Raw genomic sequence first — 15,281 nt, 5'->3', positions numbered from 1 at the left:
CGAGGGCAAGAGCTCGTCGCGCAGCCCCGACGCCCACCCCCGCTCGTGGAGCTCCAGCCGCTCGCCCTCCAAGTCCCGCTCGCGCTCCGCGGAGAAGCGGGCCCGCAGCGCCAGCCGCTCGCCGTCGTCCAAGAAGGCTCTGGGCCGGTGAGTGCCCCCGCGGGTCTTGGTCCTCGCCTAGGCCGGGGGGCGAACGGGGTGCCCTCGGCCGGGCGCGCGCTCACCTCCGCCGGCCCGCAGGGACAAGGACGCCGAGGGCCGCGCCAGGCACGCCGAGGCCGAGGCCGCCCGCGCCCGGCGCCGCTCCCGCAGCTACTCCCCCATCCGCAAACGGCGCCGGGACTCGCCCAGTTTCATGGAGCCGCGGCGCATCACCAGGTACGGGGCGCTCGGCGGGGGCCAGGGCGAGACCTGGGTCGGAACCCAGGGACCTAGGCGGTGTGAGTGCGTGTGTGCACCAGGAAACCAAACCCACTGCCATCAGTCGATCCCGACTCATAGCGGCCGCCATTGGGTTTCCCAGGCGGTAAATCTTTACGGAAGTAGATTGCCCCACCTTCCTTCCACAGAGAGGCTGGTGGCTTTGAACCGCCAACCTTCTGGTTAGAAGTCAGATGCCTTAGGCACTATGCCACCAGTGTAGGGGGCATGGATAGGAGGGTTTCGCCTCCAGGACCTCCTAGAAGGACCGAGAGGAGGCCTCGGTGAATGGCGGGGAGTGAGGGTCAAGGAGAGGAGGTGGGTTTCGGAGAAGGGAGAAGAGCCCAGGTTAGCTTGGGGGTTCACTGACGAGGCACTAAGACCCGGAGGTGTCATGCGAGGGCGTAGGGGACTCCAAAGTTGGAGGGCACCCAGAAAGACGAGGTGGGGGAACCTCATGAAGGGAGGGGTCCCCAGTGAGGGCCTGAAGGCTTCTAGATGGGAAAAGGCTGTCCTTGTGTTTGAGGCTGGGTGGACGCAGGCAGACTGGAGTTGAGCTCTGGAAGGTTCCCGCCATCCCCCCTTAAGCCCTTCCCCCTCCAGCTCCCCACAATGATGTCTCCTTTTTCCCTTCAACTCAAGGTCCTGCTTGCTGAGTGGCCTGTGGCCAGCCTGGGGGCCCGGTGGACCCCCTCTCCACAGGTCTCCCGGAGATGCCCATGTGAGCTGACCTGGCTCCGTTCAGCCGTCTGTCTGTCTGCCTCTTCTTTTCTCACTAACCTCACTGTTCTCTTCCCAGCCCCGGAGGGAACTCTGGAGGAGGGGGCACAGTGGTCTGGTCTCTAGGGCAGCTGTCAGACAAATCATCCCTCCCCCTTTTCCCACACAGTTGAGTGGGGCTGTGCCCAGGGTGTGGCTGGTGTGGCAGAAGCCACGCCCAGGTCTTCTCTGCCAGATCGGGAGGGGCTTGGGACTGGGTCTGCAGGTGAGATGATGGTTTGAAGCCCTAGACTCCTGGCAGGGGGTCGAGGGTCCCAGGGAACAGTTTGTAGCCTGGCTCTGCCACAGCCGTGCTGGGCAGCCTCTCTGGGCCTCACTTACCACAGCTGGCATCCCTGACGCTCTCCGAACTCCCTCTTAGTCCTTCGTGACAGAGATTACCAAAGGAGAGGGTATGGCCTTCCATCCCTCTCTCAGACAGGTCACACCCCCTGCCCCCTAATCTGAAGGTCCTAAGATGGCCACACCGCACACCTTCCACCTGGCACCCACCTGAGCCCCTCCCAGGCTGCCGCCTCCTCCCCCCACTAACCTTTGCCTCTTTTCTCCCTCAGAATTAACTCCACCGTGCAATGGGGCATGGCGGCCCCTTAACAGTCTTCCTTTTCTCTGTCACAGCCTCCTGGCTTCAAACTAACTCCGGGCTGCGGGGAGGTAGCTGAGTGAGAAGTGAGGGCCAGCTGGGTTGGGGCTTGGGCAGCAGAGGCCAAGTGTCTCCTCCTTGTTCCCTTCACATAACCTTGGAAACCCAAAAGCCTTGATTCCATGGGAAACAGAGAAATTTGCCCAACCGCGCAAGCAGGGCTGGGCTGTAGTTTCAAACACTTCCGTGTCAGGAAACCACTACTTTGCTTGTCTGATCTGAGTTGTCCATGTTCAATGGCTTCATTCCTTCAGCAAGCGTTTCTTAAGTACCTTGCTGGCCCAGGCACACACTTGGTCCCTTTTCCCTGCAGAAAACTTGAAATGATCACCATGGATTTGGCAAGTGACTGCTAACTGTTGCATCCTGTTAAGGGGCTCACTAAGTCCAGGGTTCGGAGGAAACTGAGGCAGGGGAACCCTGGCCGCTGCTGGGATGGGGCTCCAGGCCTGTTTGGGCCTCAAGATGGGCAGAGCTCGGAGCCCTGCGTGCCCTGTAAAACTGCTTTTCCTTCCTGGCAGCGCCCGCAAGCGTCCCATCCCCTACTACCGGCCCAGCCCCTCCTCCTCCTCCAGCTGCTTGAGCAGCGACTATTCCAGCAGGAGCCACAGTGACAGAAGCTACAGCAGCCGGAGCCGCGGGACCCACAGCCGCACGCGCAGCCCCTCCCGGACCCCCAGTCCCAGCTACCACAGCCACAGCAGCTCGGAGAGTGGGGGCTTCTGAGCCCAGACAGACCCGGCTTGGTGGCCCCTGTCCCAGGGCCAGGCAAGGGGCTAGGCCCCAAGGCCCTGGAGGGAGGCTCCACCTCCACTGCTATAAAGAGGGCCCGGGGCCAGCACGTGGGCAGATGGGACCAAGGAAGGCCTTGAGGGTAGCTGCCCTGCGACATGAACGAGCCGGATCCTGGTGCTTCTAGAGGGAGCCCACCCCCACCTCCTGCCCACCCACTGGGTCCAGGGAACAAAGAGCCGTTGCGAACACACAACACAGGGATCGGCCTGCCCCTCTTCCTGCTTGACGCCAGCTCACCAGGCTGGGCGTTGTGAATGGCACGCTCACCCAAGGTCTGCTGTGTCACTTCCTCTCAGCTCAGTGCACTGAGGACCACCTCTGGAGGCACAGGCCGGGGAGCCCCCCCTCCCACCCTACAGGACCCTCAGCGCCTCTGGGTCACTGAGAGACCCGATGGTGGTGCCCAGGCGGCGTGGCCTGTCCCCTGATGTGCCACCATCCGGGCTGGAGAGTTGCTCCATCTGGAGCTGGCTGCAGGGGGCCCGTGCCAGACTGAGGGCTGGAGGCTGGCCCTGCAGCCTCTCCATACCCCTGTCCCCCCACCAGCCAAGGAGTGACCGGACTAGGTAGGACCCTAAGACCCAGCCCGAGGGACGGAGTGCTCAGTTTGGTCCTACTTCCCCAGGCTGAACTGGGTCTCCAGCTCTCAGCCCAGGTCCTGGGCCAAGGCCATACCATCCAAGCATTCTGCATGACAAGGGGCGGAGGATACAGACCACAACTGCACTTGACCTCGAAGTCCAAAGGGATTCGGGGTCAGAAGGTGGAAGAGGGAAGAGGCAGCCGGAGGAGGAACCATAGAGAGGCTGCGGGAGAAGCCATGCAGTGTGATGACCAAGCAGGCCAAGGGGAGGGGGGAGGTGAGGGAGGCAAGCCAGTGTCGCCCCCGCTTCACCCGAGAGGAGGGCAGCATGTCTGGGACATGGGCCACGTGAGGTCACAGGCAATGAAAATGGGTGCCTCAGAGTTTGCCCAAGGAGTGCCGCCTCCTCAGAGTTTGATGGGGAGGTGGTCCGCCAAGGCTCCCAAAAAAAGGTATAGCCCCTTGAAGGAGGGGTCAGATCTGGACTGAGGCCCTGACCCTGGGCATCAGCTGGGAAGCAGTGGCCCCCAATCCTCTTCTGCTGCCCCCTGCCCCCTCCTCCTGGCGCCCTCAGGGATCTCACAAAGTCTTCCTTGGCCCAATGGGGCAGATGCCCTGGGCTCCGGTGGGGGGAGGGGCTGGGGTCTCATCCGGGTTCTGTTCTTGTTCCCTCTCCCTCCTTTTCCGCGGTGCGGATAAAAGTGGGACTCTAATAAAACACTCAGTGCCCGGATAGCAGGTGGTAAGAGCAAGCCTCTGTGGCTGCGGGGCGGGGGAAGCCCCGGGGATTGTGGGAGGGCAGTCTGAGAGCCTTTGTTCTGAAGAATGAGACACTCGGACCCCTCAGGACCCCTGAGAGGAGGACTAGCTCCAAGGACGCAGGGCCCAGCATGTCCATCCTCCTGCCTTCAAGCATGAGTCTGTAAAGGCTTCCTGCAGTAAAGGCGGGAAGGAAAATGGAGACTTTGTGTCTCAGCCTGGAGGCCCTGTGGGCTCTGAACATCCCAGCCCTGCCTGACCCCCACACCCCCAGCCTCGCTGCACCACTGTAAGGATCCTCATGACAGGTGGAGTTCAGAGTGATGAGAACCCAGCGCTTGGGTGCATCCTGGCCGGATGGTTCCCAACAGGTTGAGACAACATTGAACTGCAACATTATCTTGACAGTGCTCAGTACAGTGACGTCATACAGTGTATTCAGTAAACAGCCATTTAAGGGCAACACTGTGTTTGCTCCTAGCTAGGCACCCACCAGGGTGGGGATGGGACGGATGGCTTGGAGTGGTGGGTTCGAACCTTGCTTTGGGTCAAGTGTCTTCTGAGCATCTGGTGAAGGCCAGAGCCCCTTCCTCAGAAAAATGCCCATGTGCCCACCACTTGGCCTGTGATGTCAGACCCCTTTAGGGAACCCCAGGTTTCGAGCCCTGGCCCACCTCTGCTGAAGGTGTGACTGATGGGGCCAAGGCTCTGGTCTCTGCATGAGCCATGACACAGGTATGTACTTGGTCCTATTCAGGGAGAGCAGGGATCCAGGTTCCTGACGCCTGGGGCTGTGTCAGCACAAAACCCCCTCTCCAACTTCTCTTCCCTCAAACTGGAAGGGCTGAGGAGGTGGCCTTTGGCCACTGGTCCTGTTTCTGATCTGAAGCTGCTCAAGCAGTCCTGGGGATCTCGTTAACCCTTTATTCGTTAACCGAGGTCAGCAACACCCAGGCATCGGGGAGGGATTAGAGCAACAGGAAAAGCAGGCTTGGTCCCACCCTGGAGATGCCACCTTCTCGGGGTGGAGGGCATGGAACACATCCAAAAGTTGTCATAACAATTCAACTTGTCCCACACTGAGCCAGTCCGGGGCCTGAGCGATGCCTGCTCCTGGCTCCATCGCCTTACTCCATTCCCTCATTGTCCAGCTGACTGCCTACCCTGACCCACCCACAGCCAGGCCACCCAGATAGTCCAGCTTCTCCTCCCCCCGCTTTTGGCCCAATTAGACATTTGTTGGAATGCTGTCTCCCCGCAACTCTGTCAGCTAGAGACCAGATGACCAGGCCGTATCTTCTTGCTCTCTGCATCTCCAAAATAGGCATCCTTAAAATGACCACTGAAGGAGTAAAGGCAAGAAGGGGAGGGGAGCTCAGGAAGGAGCAGTTTCAGAATCCTGGGGGCAGGGCTGGGACCAAGGGGAGGCGCAGTGGCAGCAGGAGAACCCTAGAGGGAGACAGAGAGGGAAAAGATGCCTTTGGTAGCTTGCCAGAAAGGGCTGGCAAGACCCAGACTGAGGAGAGAATCCTAGGGGAGGATCCCAGCCCAGTCTGCGAGGCTGGGATCCTTGTCCTCAGGCACCCTCCTCCCCACCCCCAAGGTGCAAGGCTCCTGTCCCTCCCACAGACCAGGGGCTTAGCCTGAACTGCCCTGCTCCCTACCTTGGGAAAGCTGAAAACAGGGAAAAATATTGCCAGGCAGGCAACCAAACGAGAAACTCCCTTCTGGCTTCAGTGGAAGAGGGAGGGAAGAGAACAGGTGGAGGTGGGGAGAAGTGCACCTTCTCTGGGATGTGACCTGAGCCAGAACATACCCTGTGGTTTTGGGGTGTACTAGGTCCTCTCCTGGTCTGTCTGTCTCCCCAGATGGGGGCCAGTGAGGACCCCTGCATCCTTCCCCTCCGTATCCACCCAGCCTCTGGGAGGTGGGACAGCGCTTTCCTGTTTCCTGGCACTGTGTTGCCATTTCTTCTAACCGTTTTCCTGCAACCCCAGGCCCAGGGAATCATGGCGCGTTGCCTTAGGTGCTGTCAAGTCGGCTGTGACGTACAGCAGAAGGAAACACTGCTGGGTCCTGCACATCCTCACAGTCCTTGCTGTGCTGGAGCCCATGTGGCAGCCACCGTGTCACTCTCCCTTGCTGAGGGTCTTCCTCTTTTGTTCTGAGCCTCTTCTTTACCAAGCGTGATGTCCTTCTCCAGGGACTGGTCCTTTCTGATAACACCTCCAGAGACGACACGTGAGACCAAGTCCCGCCATCCTCCTTTTTAAGGCACGAGTGCCTGTGCCTAATTGGGGGGATCCCAGCTCTGAGCCCGCACCCCCCTTCCCTTTCCCTCTCAGGGATACTCTCAGAAGCCCCCTGGCCTCCAGCCTGTCTCTCTCCCAGCTAAGGGAGTATCAGGAACCAGCCCTTCTCCAGGCCCCTCCACCTGAGATGGCTCTCAGGAGACCCCCCAAAGCATGGGGGTGCCCCTGTCTCAGGGCCTCCCATTTCCATGGCCACCTGCTCACTTTATAGGCTTCTCTCCCTTCTACTGCAAGCCCAAAACCACCTTTCTCCTTTGGGTTTAGGGGGCACTCCTGCAACCCACCCCTTTTATTTACCTTATTTTCATTTAAAGGGACAGTAGCCCCAAGTCCTGCTAGGCTCAGCTAGCCAACAGGGAGAGGAAGTCCACATCTCAGGCCTCGGTGGTGAGTGTCTCACCTTCCTCACCTCTCAGTCCCTACCTCCACTTACCACATAGACTCTCCCCTGCAGCATTTCGACTGTGGAGCAGTGGGTGTGCAGGGGGCTGGGGTAGTGAGGTCCCGGAGGAGGACACAGTGCTGCTTCCAGGCCCTGGAAGGAAGGAGACTGACAGAACATCCAGTCTAATGGTCTCATTGTACAGATGAAGAAAATGAGTCACGGCTGCTGGCCCCTGGCCAAGGACAGGCAAAGACACCCTAGGTCCCCAGACTCCCAGGCTAGATTCCATTCTGTTTTTGTTTTTTTTTTTTGTGCCACAGCAGGGGAGGGGTGGGGAATGAGTCCCAGCCCTCCCACCTGGCCCCTCCTAGTCCCCTGTTAGCAGTGCTGAGGGAAAGATGACCCCAGAGGCCTAGGGGGTGGGGCAGGCCAGGGATGAGCGTTTGGATGGCAGTGTCTAGAAGCTTCCAGAAAGACCCCGTACCTGCCACCCCCATGCACTCTGATTACGGCTGCCCACATTTTCAGTTGCTGACAGGTCCTGTGGCTGGTGCAGTCATCAGCTGTCAGACCTCTCCAGAGAGTGCTGGTAGGCTCAAGGTTCTGGAGCCTTCTCTGAGGCTGTGCCAAAGAGGGAGGGGCTAGCTCCCACAGCCACAAAGGCTGCCAAAGGCATGACTAATATGGCCATGGCCTCTGACATAGTGCAAGGGGGGCTGCTCTGGAGACTTTGAGGCTTGGGAGGAGCAGCGGGGTCCTCTCCAATCCCCAGACCGTCAGGAGGCAGTGGAGGGGGTGGGGTACGACCTGCCCTGTAGCTTCTGGAAGACATCTGGGGGTGGAGCTGGCCCCTGGGTCACTAGACATTTGATCACACAGGCAGCTCAGTGCCCAGGTCTTGGACTGTCAAAGAACAACTGGGCTGGTAGACAACTAGGGGTGGATTTCCAGCCCTTGCTCTGCTAACCAAGCCCTGTGCCAGGTGTGGGGTGTAACTTCCTGAAGGAAGAGTGAGTGCCTGGTCAGGGCTGCAAGGGACCCCAGAGAGCCTGGCCCACCAGGAAACCCGTGGCTGCACACCTCCCTGTGCACCCCAGGAGCCCACACCCCACAGTCTTCCCTGGATTGCCTGAGAAGTCCAGCCTAATGACTGCAGAATCAAAAGGCCTGAGTTCTAATCCAGCCCCACCCATACCAGCTTTATTACCTTGGGGTAATTGTGACCCTCAGTTTTCTCATCTGAAAAATGGAACTCTGCTAAGATACTTTGAAGCTGTAAAGCACATATAACTTAGTCTTAGTCACCATATCCAAAATTAAAGGCCCTCTTTCTTTAATGACAGTGAGCAGTCACTGAGTACCACGCCCTTCACACATCATGGCACCTGAGACTCACCACAACCCTGTGAGGTGGGCCCACTGTTCACCCCATTTTGCAGATGGGGAGGTGTGGGCTCCCAGGAGATCCCCAGAGCCCAGATTCCAGCCCAGTCCTGACCCCAAAACTCAGTTTCTTATCCTTCACCCCTATCTCACCCAGCCCTGTGGTGCCCAGAGCCATCCATGTCCACACCCTTGTAACTGATTGGACGGTATGAGAGCTGGAGACGTGACCCACTGGGGCTGCGTATGGCCTGGGGCCCGTCGGCTGCACGGCCTCTTCCGGCTGGAACAGCAGGGTTGGACTCTGCAGCCTGGTTTCAGCCCAGATGAAGGGAGCTGTGTGTACCCAAGGCTGAGAGCAAACGGGCAGCCCCCACCCAGAGTGGCTGGGCCTGCAAGGCTGCACTTGAAAGCATCCTGACAGCTCCTGACGGCTCCCACTAGGGTGGGGCGCCCTGGGCTCCAGTCTGAGCCAAGGTGGGCAGGCAGGGGTGGATGAGGGCCCCGGGGCTGCTGACCTCATCTCGGCTTTATAGAGCTCAAGACAGGTGGGGCTGGGAGTGCCAGCGGGGGAAAGCCTGGGCTTTCTACGAGTGATGGCTAGTAGCTCCCAACTGAAACCCAGTGGGGCTTGGGACATGATCCAGTCAGTGGGGCTGGGGCCAGGGGTCCTGCCTGTCTCCCACCCTGGGCCCTCCAGTGCCCAGGAGGCTCAGAGGCCTGTCCAGAGGTGACCTCAGCTTCGGGGCCCAGTCGTGACTTTTCTCTGACAGGGAGCAGGTGGGTAAGAAAGAAAGGCATCTATGTGATCTTTCTTCAAGAGAAAACCGAGGCTCAGAGAAGACCTGAGACTTGCTGTCACCGCCAGCCCATGAGGAAGAACAGCAACCTGGAGTGTGCCCTGGGCAGGACAAGGCCTCAGTTTCTATTATCTAAAGAGTGAAGATAATGACACAAGTCAGGAGAGAAGAAAGATGGGAGAGAGATTGGAATGTTAGGGTCCTGGCAGGAACCTACAGCCTGCTATAGAACCAGGAGGACAACCTCGGAGGTAGCATGAAGGCAGCAAGCAGAAAGGGCCTGGGAACAGAGGCACTGGGGATGCCAAGGCAGGCACCCTGTTCTGGTCTCCTAGTGCCACTCTGACAGGAATAGACCACAAACGGGATGGCTTTAACCAACAGCAGTTTGTTCTCTTCTAGTTCGGAGTCTTTAAGTCTGAGTTCAAAGTGCCAGGCTCTAGGGGCTAGCTGAAAGCCCCTCAACCTTGGGCTTCAGCTCTGCCTCCTGCTCCCGGCCCACTGAAGCTGGAGGCTATTCTTTGCTCACACAGCTTCTGGCTGCTGAGGCTGACAAGTCCAAGGTTGACAAGTAAAAAGGCACAGTCCCAATGTTACCAAACAACACGGCAGGCATTGATTCAAGTTGAGTGCAAGTCCTAAGATTGGCAGAGCATGTCAGGCTACTGAATGAAGACTCAGCTACACGCAGCCTTCAAATGTGCCAAAAAGCTAGAGACCATTCCCAAAGCTGCTGCTTATAGACAGGAAGCCGACCACATCCCTAAAGTAGCCACTCAGCTGCTTGCGGTAGATCCCACCACAGAGTTGATTGCCAGTCTCATCATGGGGAATAACTACCCCCAGCTGCCCAGCCACTCAACCAGGCCCAGCCAAGTTGACAGACAACTTAACTACCACAGAACCCATGAGGGTAAGAGCCCTGGGAACTAGGGGGGCAAGAGGTTTCGCTCTGCTAGTGTCTCACTGGGGACAGTGAGCCTGTCTCTTGATCTCTGAACCTCAGTTTCTATTATCTAAAGAGTGAAGATAATGACACAAGTCAGGAGAGAAGAAAGATGGGAGAGAGATTGGAATGTCAGGGTCCTGGCAGGAACCGAGGGGCAGCACCATCTCCTAGAGTTGGAAGCTGAGGGGCCATGTATCCCAAAGGTGGTCAGATAAATGGGTGGGGTCAACGGGCAGACCTCAGGCTTCCTGCAAACTTGAGCCAACTGTACTTACCTGCCAACCAGGTGCCTCAAGTCAACACCAACTCACTGAGACCCCACATGGGTCAGAGTAGGACTTGAATGGCTGACGGCTGCCAGGATGGTCTTCTGAGGTTCCCCTGGAGACACTCAAACCTCCCACCTTTGGGTTGACTGTTAAGTGTGCTAACCATTTGTATCACCCAAGGACTGCATAGTGCCTAAGGCACTTGACTGCTCACCAGAAGGCTGGCGGTTCAAACCCACCAGCCACTCCTCGTAAGGAAGGTTGGGCAATCTACTTCCACAGTGATACTGCCTCGGAAACCCAAGGAGGGGTAGCCATGAGTCGGTCCACTCGACGGCACATAACAACAACAAGGACTCCACCTACCACTTGGAGTTCCTCTTCCCCTTTGTGCCGTGGGAATCACTAACAAAGGGGGCTCTGAGATCCTGACAGGCAAAAGGAGAAACTGAGGCTGCAGGAAGGAGTGGAGCCTTGCCCCGAATCACCCAGTTAAGTCAAGGACAAAGCCTAGACTCAAGACTGCTGCCCTGCGGATTCCCTGTCCAGTGCTCCTTGAGAAATAGCTAAAACAGGAAACAGGCCAATAAGTTTCCCCTCTAACCCCCTCTCAGGAGCAGACATGGGGTTTCTGAGGTGGGCCAACACCATTACCAGGGGCAGGGCAGGCTGTCACACCCACACACGCCACCTCCTCTGCAACAGGGTTGGGGTATGGAGGGACCCACACTCTCTTTCCTCTTCTCTCTTTTCCAGGTAGGTAATAATGACATTAGCAATTACTACGTACCAGACCCTGGGCTACAGTCTTTGCATGCACTGAGTCTCTGAATCTTTGCATCAGTCCAATCACGTAAGCATTATTATTACATCAGCTCCATTTTCCAGATGGGAAAACAGGCACTAAGAGTCTGATTTGCAGGAGTTGGTACACTTAGGGGCAGAAACAGGATGTCAGTTCAGGCAGAACCAGAGTCTGGTTCCTAACTACCACACCAGAGGGCTTAAGACATTGTATCACAGACCCCTGAGCTCTGGTTGCGCTGTACCTGAGGCACTGATTTCACTGCTAACCAGAAGGTTGGCAGTTCAAACCCACCAGCCCCTCGGTGGAAGGAACATAGGGAAATCTACTTCCCTCAAGATTTACCACCTGGGAAACCCAATGAAGGTCACTATGAGTCTGGAACCAACTAGATAGCAGTGAGTTTGATTTTGGTTTCATCACAGACCCCCTGTGGTTCAAACCCTAGCTCTGCACTTCCCAGTTGTGTGGCCTGGACAAGTGACCCAGCCTCTGTCAGCTTATCCTGCTTAACAAAAGGGTGGCACTGTGCCCAGGCTGCCAGCCGGCGCTGTACCCCCAGGTCTATGAGTGTGAGGGTGCGGCAGGCAGCGGGCCCAACGCCAGCCATTTGTTTTCTTTAACGAGAGAAGGTTCCCGAAGTGGGCTGGGCAATCCTCGCCTCGCCTCGCTCCCGCCCCCGTGGGAGGAATGCACGGAGGCGGGGCAGCCCCCAGCCAGTCATTGCCATTAATAGAGACCTGAGACACCGCCTGCTAAAAATACCCGGTTGGAGACCCATAAAAGCGCCAGCTCGGCCCGCCACTCCATAGTCCTCCAGCTAGAGCTCAACGCCACCGGCAGGTGGGAGCCAGCATGACCGAGCGCCGCGTGCCCTTCTCGCTGCTACGCAGTCCCAGCTGGGACCCCTTCCGCGACTGGTACCCGATGCACAGCCGCCTCTTCGACCAGGCCTTCGGGCTGCCGCGGCTGCCCGAGGAGTGGTCGCAGTGGTTCGGCCACAGCGGCTGGCCGGGATACGTGCGGCCGCTGCCCGCACCCGCGGTCGAGGGCGCCGCGCCCGCCTACAACCGCGCTCTTAGCCGGCAACTCAGCAGCGGCGTCTCGGAGATCCGGCAGGTGGGCGACCGCTGGCGAGTGTCCCTGGACGTCAACCACTTCGCCCCCGAGGAGCTGACGGTCAAGACCAAGGACGGCGTGGTGGAGATCACCGGTGAGGCCCCGCTACCCTGCAGGGGAACGAAGTCAGAGGGGCGAGAGCTGGCCGGCCATGTTTCGCCACCCCGGGGTGGGTGGGGGTGAGGGGTGGTGGGCGCATGGCCTGTGGGGTTCGAAGGGGGGGAAGGGAGCCAGGGACCAGGAGCCGGGCCGCCTGCTTTGGCCCCCGCCGCGGTCTGCTGCGCCTTCATATAACGGGGAGTTTCTCAGGGCCCCCTTCCGCTCCCAAAACGCCCCGTTTAGGGAAGAGAAGTCCCTTGCATTGGGAACTTCCCAAATACGCAGGCCTTTCTGTGCCCCACCCGCTGTGCGCTAGGTGCGTACTGGGCTAGATCCCGGCGCCGCCTCCGCCGCTGGCGGGGGTCCCTGTTGGGGGCGTGCACGTCGCCCTTGCCTTCCCGGGCCGGAACCTGCGCAGCGCCCCCACGGGCCTGAAACCGGAAGGCATGCTCCTAGAGTCTCTAAGGGCCTGGGAGAGGCGGGTCCCCCAAGCCCCTCAGTCAATCAGCGTCTGCCTCGCGCCCCAGCCACTCCAGGGCAGGTAGTGGGGCCTCTGTGCAGTGTGGGCGTGGGCAGAGGGGGACCATGGCCTTGCAGCCTCTAACGGCCCGTTCTCCACAGGCAAACACGAAGAGAGACAGGATGAGCATGGCTTCATTTCCCGGTGTTTCACCCGGAAATACACGTGAGTGCTGGAGCCAGATTGTGGGGGAGATGGGGTGAAGGGGGCTCCGGGGGAGGGAAGGGGATGGGAGGAGGGCGCCAAGTGTAACTGTTGCTCTCTTTTCTCTGCACCCCAGGCTGCCCCCCGGTGTGGACCCCACCCTGGTCTCCTCCTCCCTGTCCCCTGAGGGCACACTCACTGTGGAAGCCCCTTTGCCCAAGCCAGTCACCCAGTCTGCCGAGATCACCATCCCTGTCACCTTTGAGGCGCGTGCCCAGATCGGGGGCCCAGAAGCTGGGAAGTCGGAGCAGGCTGGAGCCAAGTAAAATATCCGAGCCCTGCTGCCCACACAACCCCATCCCGCTGTAGCCATCACTGGTCATCCCCACCCTCCAATCTGTAGGCTGTTTTGATACTTTTACCTTCCGTTTTTCTCAAATAAAGTTTAAAGAAACTGCCTGGTGCGGCCTAAGACTGGTGTTTGTGGAGGCCCTGCCCACTCCCACACAGCCGCCCCTCCCACCCCCAGTCACTCACACACACATTCACACATTGATCAGAGTTGCCTAGGAACCAAGCCCCTGGGGCTTCAGTGCACATTAATGGGACACAGCCCTGTCTGTCCTTAAGCCCCTGACCATTGAGAGAGAAGTAATGGCTGTAACCAGGCAATTAAAATCTCAAAGGCCAACAGCCAGGCACCCTGAGGCAGTGAGTAGTTGGACCCTGTGGGCTCAGGGACCATGGTCCCAGGGGACCTCAAGCTTAACTGACATAACCTACTACAGAAAAACATTGTTCTACATCCCACTTTGGTGAGTAGCGATTGGGATCTTAAAAGCTTGCAAGCAGCCATCTAGATACAATGATAGGTCTCTCCTCGTCTAGATCAGAGAAGAATTAATAAAACCAAAGACACATGGAAATAATTAGTCCAAGGGACTGGTAAACCATGCTACCCTCAGCTTCTATGACCACAAGATAGAACTAGATGGTGCCTGGCTACCGCTGTCAACTATTCAGGGATCAGTGCAGGCGATGGAATGAAAGAACAATGTACAAGAAACTCAAAATCATGAAAAAAGATGAGGTTTACTGGTCTGATGGAGACTGGTGAGATCCCCTTAGACTATGGCCCCTAGTTCCCTTCAGGTCTGGAATTGAATGAACTCAGTCCTGTGGCTTCCAGGCAAACAATGGACAGGCATACGGGGTGGATATTTATGTCAGATAGATAACACTTAGACCAATTATGGGAGAACAGGACAGTGTTTGCACAGGGAGAGAGCTGGGATGGGGTGGGGGGCAGGAATGCATAGGAAAGAAGGACATGGTTTTACAATTATTAAAAAAGTACGGGGAGGAAGTGAGAAGAGAGCTGTTACACTAGGGAATTGCAGTCAATGTCATGAAACAAAAAGTATGAACTGCTGTATGGAAAGTGAATTTGTAAACTTTCACCCAAATCACAATAAAAATTTGGAAAAAAAATCTCAAATGACCAGTGGGATGGCTGACTCAGCTGAGCTGGCAAATTCTGGCAAGGAGGGGCCTAGCCTGGGTCTGGTGAGGGGGCAGAGCAGGGGCCTAGCCTGGGTCTGGTGAGGGCGCAGAGCAGGGGCCTAGCCTGGGTCTGGTGAGGGCGCAGAGCAGGGGCCTAGCCTGGGTCTGGTGAGGGCGCAGAGCAGGGGCCTAGCCTGGGTCTGGTGAGGGGGCAGAGCAGGGCTGAGGGAGGAGAGCATTCTGGGAGCCCAAAGTCCTTCCTGACTGATGTCCTTATCTTCTCAGAGAAGGGCAGAACCATGCAGGAGGTGTAGCAACTCAGGTGATTTTCTGAAGGGGTGGTGGCCTAGTCGAAGCACCCAATCCCGATGTCCTACATCCGGGCATGAGGATGGGGCCTGCAGGGTGTGAGGGGGAGTATGGTCTCGGGTGCTGGCTGAGGAGGGGCACAAGAGCCTGACGGGGAGCGTGCTTGGCCCAGGAGGTCCCACCTTGTCCGGTTGGGGCAGGAACCTACCTCAGTCCGGCTCTTACCTGCCGTGCCTTACTGACCACCTCATAACATGGCCCCATCAGAGGGGTTCTGAGGGGCTTGAGGGAGACAGAAAGCAAGCTGGGGTTTTTGAAGCCCAGTTCTCAAGCTCCCCAAGAATCAACAGACCCAACACTGCCTCTGTCCACAAAGGTCTCAGAACCTGGGGCTCTGGCGAGACACTCCCACATTGTTCCCTAAGCCCAGAGCCCTACTTTCCCAGGACACTGAGGGGAGCGGCACCGTCACCCACTCACTGCTGCCCGGCTTCTGTCAGTCTACTCCCTGGTGCACCCTGCCATGGTGCCCACGTGTGGTAACAGCCTTGCATTCACCAGAGCCGGTCTGAGCTGTCACCTGGAGGGCAGCCAACAGAAACCCACGGGGCAGCAACTGTGCTGGTGCAGCTAGCCACATGGGTCTGGGCCTGTCTGCCGGGGCAGTGCCCAGACTCCCCACCCAGCCTCGCACCAGTGCCCGC

At 58.1% G+C, this 15,281-nt stretch overlaps 2 protein-coding genes across 2 annotated transcripts in view; both read left to right on the top strand.

Annotated features, from left to right (window-relative positions):
- The window catches only part of SRRM3 (serine/arginine repetitive matrix 3), a 39,010-nt gene extending 36,441 nt beyond the window's left edge, over positions 1-2,569 (top strand). Inside the window, exons 13-15 of the mRNA XM_007942382.1 lie at positions 5-147; positions 241-378; positions 2,365-2,569. Of these exons, the coding sequence (XP_007940573.1) occupies positions 5-147; positions 241-378; positions 2,365-2,569 (486 nt within the window). The remainder of the gene's footprint in view (positions 1-4; positions 148-240; positions 379-2,364) is intronic.
- A 9,169-nt stretch (positions 2,570-11,738) lies between these two features.
- HSPB1 (heat shock protein family B (small) member 1) lies at positions 11,739-13,091 on the top strand. Its single transcript, XM_007940206.2, has 3 exons — positions 11,739-12,096; positions 12,723-12,786; positions 12,902-13,091. The coding sequence occupies exons 1-3, from the start codon at positions 11,739-11,741 to the stop codon at positions 13,089-13,091; spliced, it is 612 nt and encodes a 203-aa protein (XP_007938397.1).
- The last annotated feature ends 2,190 nt before the right edge of the window (positions 13,092-15,281 follow it).

The sequence above is a fragment of the Orycteropus afer genome, unplaced genomic scaffold (genome assembly GCF_000298275.1).
Source record: "Orycteropus afer afer isolate SDZICR_OR568_19922 unplaced genomic scaffold, OryAfe1.0 scaffold00006, whole genome shotgun sequence".
Classification (NCBI taxonomy): Eukaryota; Metazoa; Chordata; class Mammalia; order Tubulidentata; family Orycteropodidae; genus Orycteropus; species Orycteropus afer.
The sequence above is the reverse complement of the archived record's forward strand: the minus strand, read 5'-3'. Positions and strand labels throughout refer to the sequence as shown.

Coding starts and splice junctions, on each gene's coding strand:
- HSPB1 (XM_007940206.2), top strand. CDS start 11,739: ATGACCGAGCGCCGCGTGCCCTTCTCGCTGCTACGCAGTCCCAGCTGG. Junction 12,097..12,722: donor CGGCGTGGTGGAGATCACCG/GTGAGGCCCCGC, acceptor CGTTCTCCACAG/GCAAACACGAAGAGAGACAG. Junction 12,787..12,901: donor TGTTTCACCCGGAAATACAC/GTGAGTGCTGGA, acceptor TCTGCACCCCAG/GCTGCCCCCCGGTGTGGACC.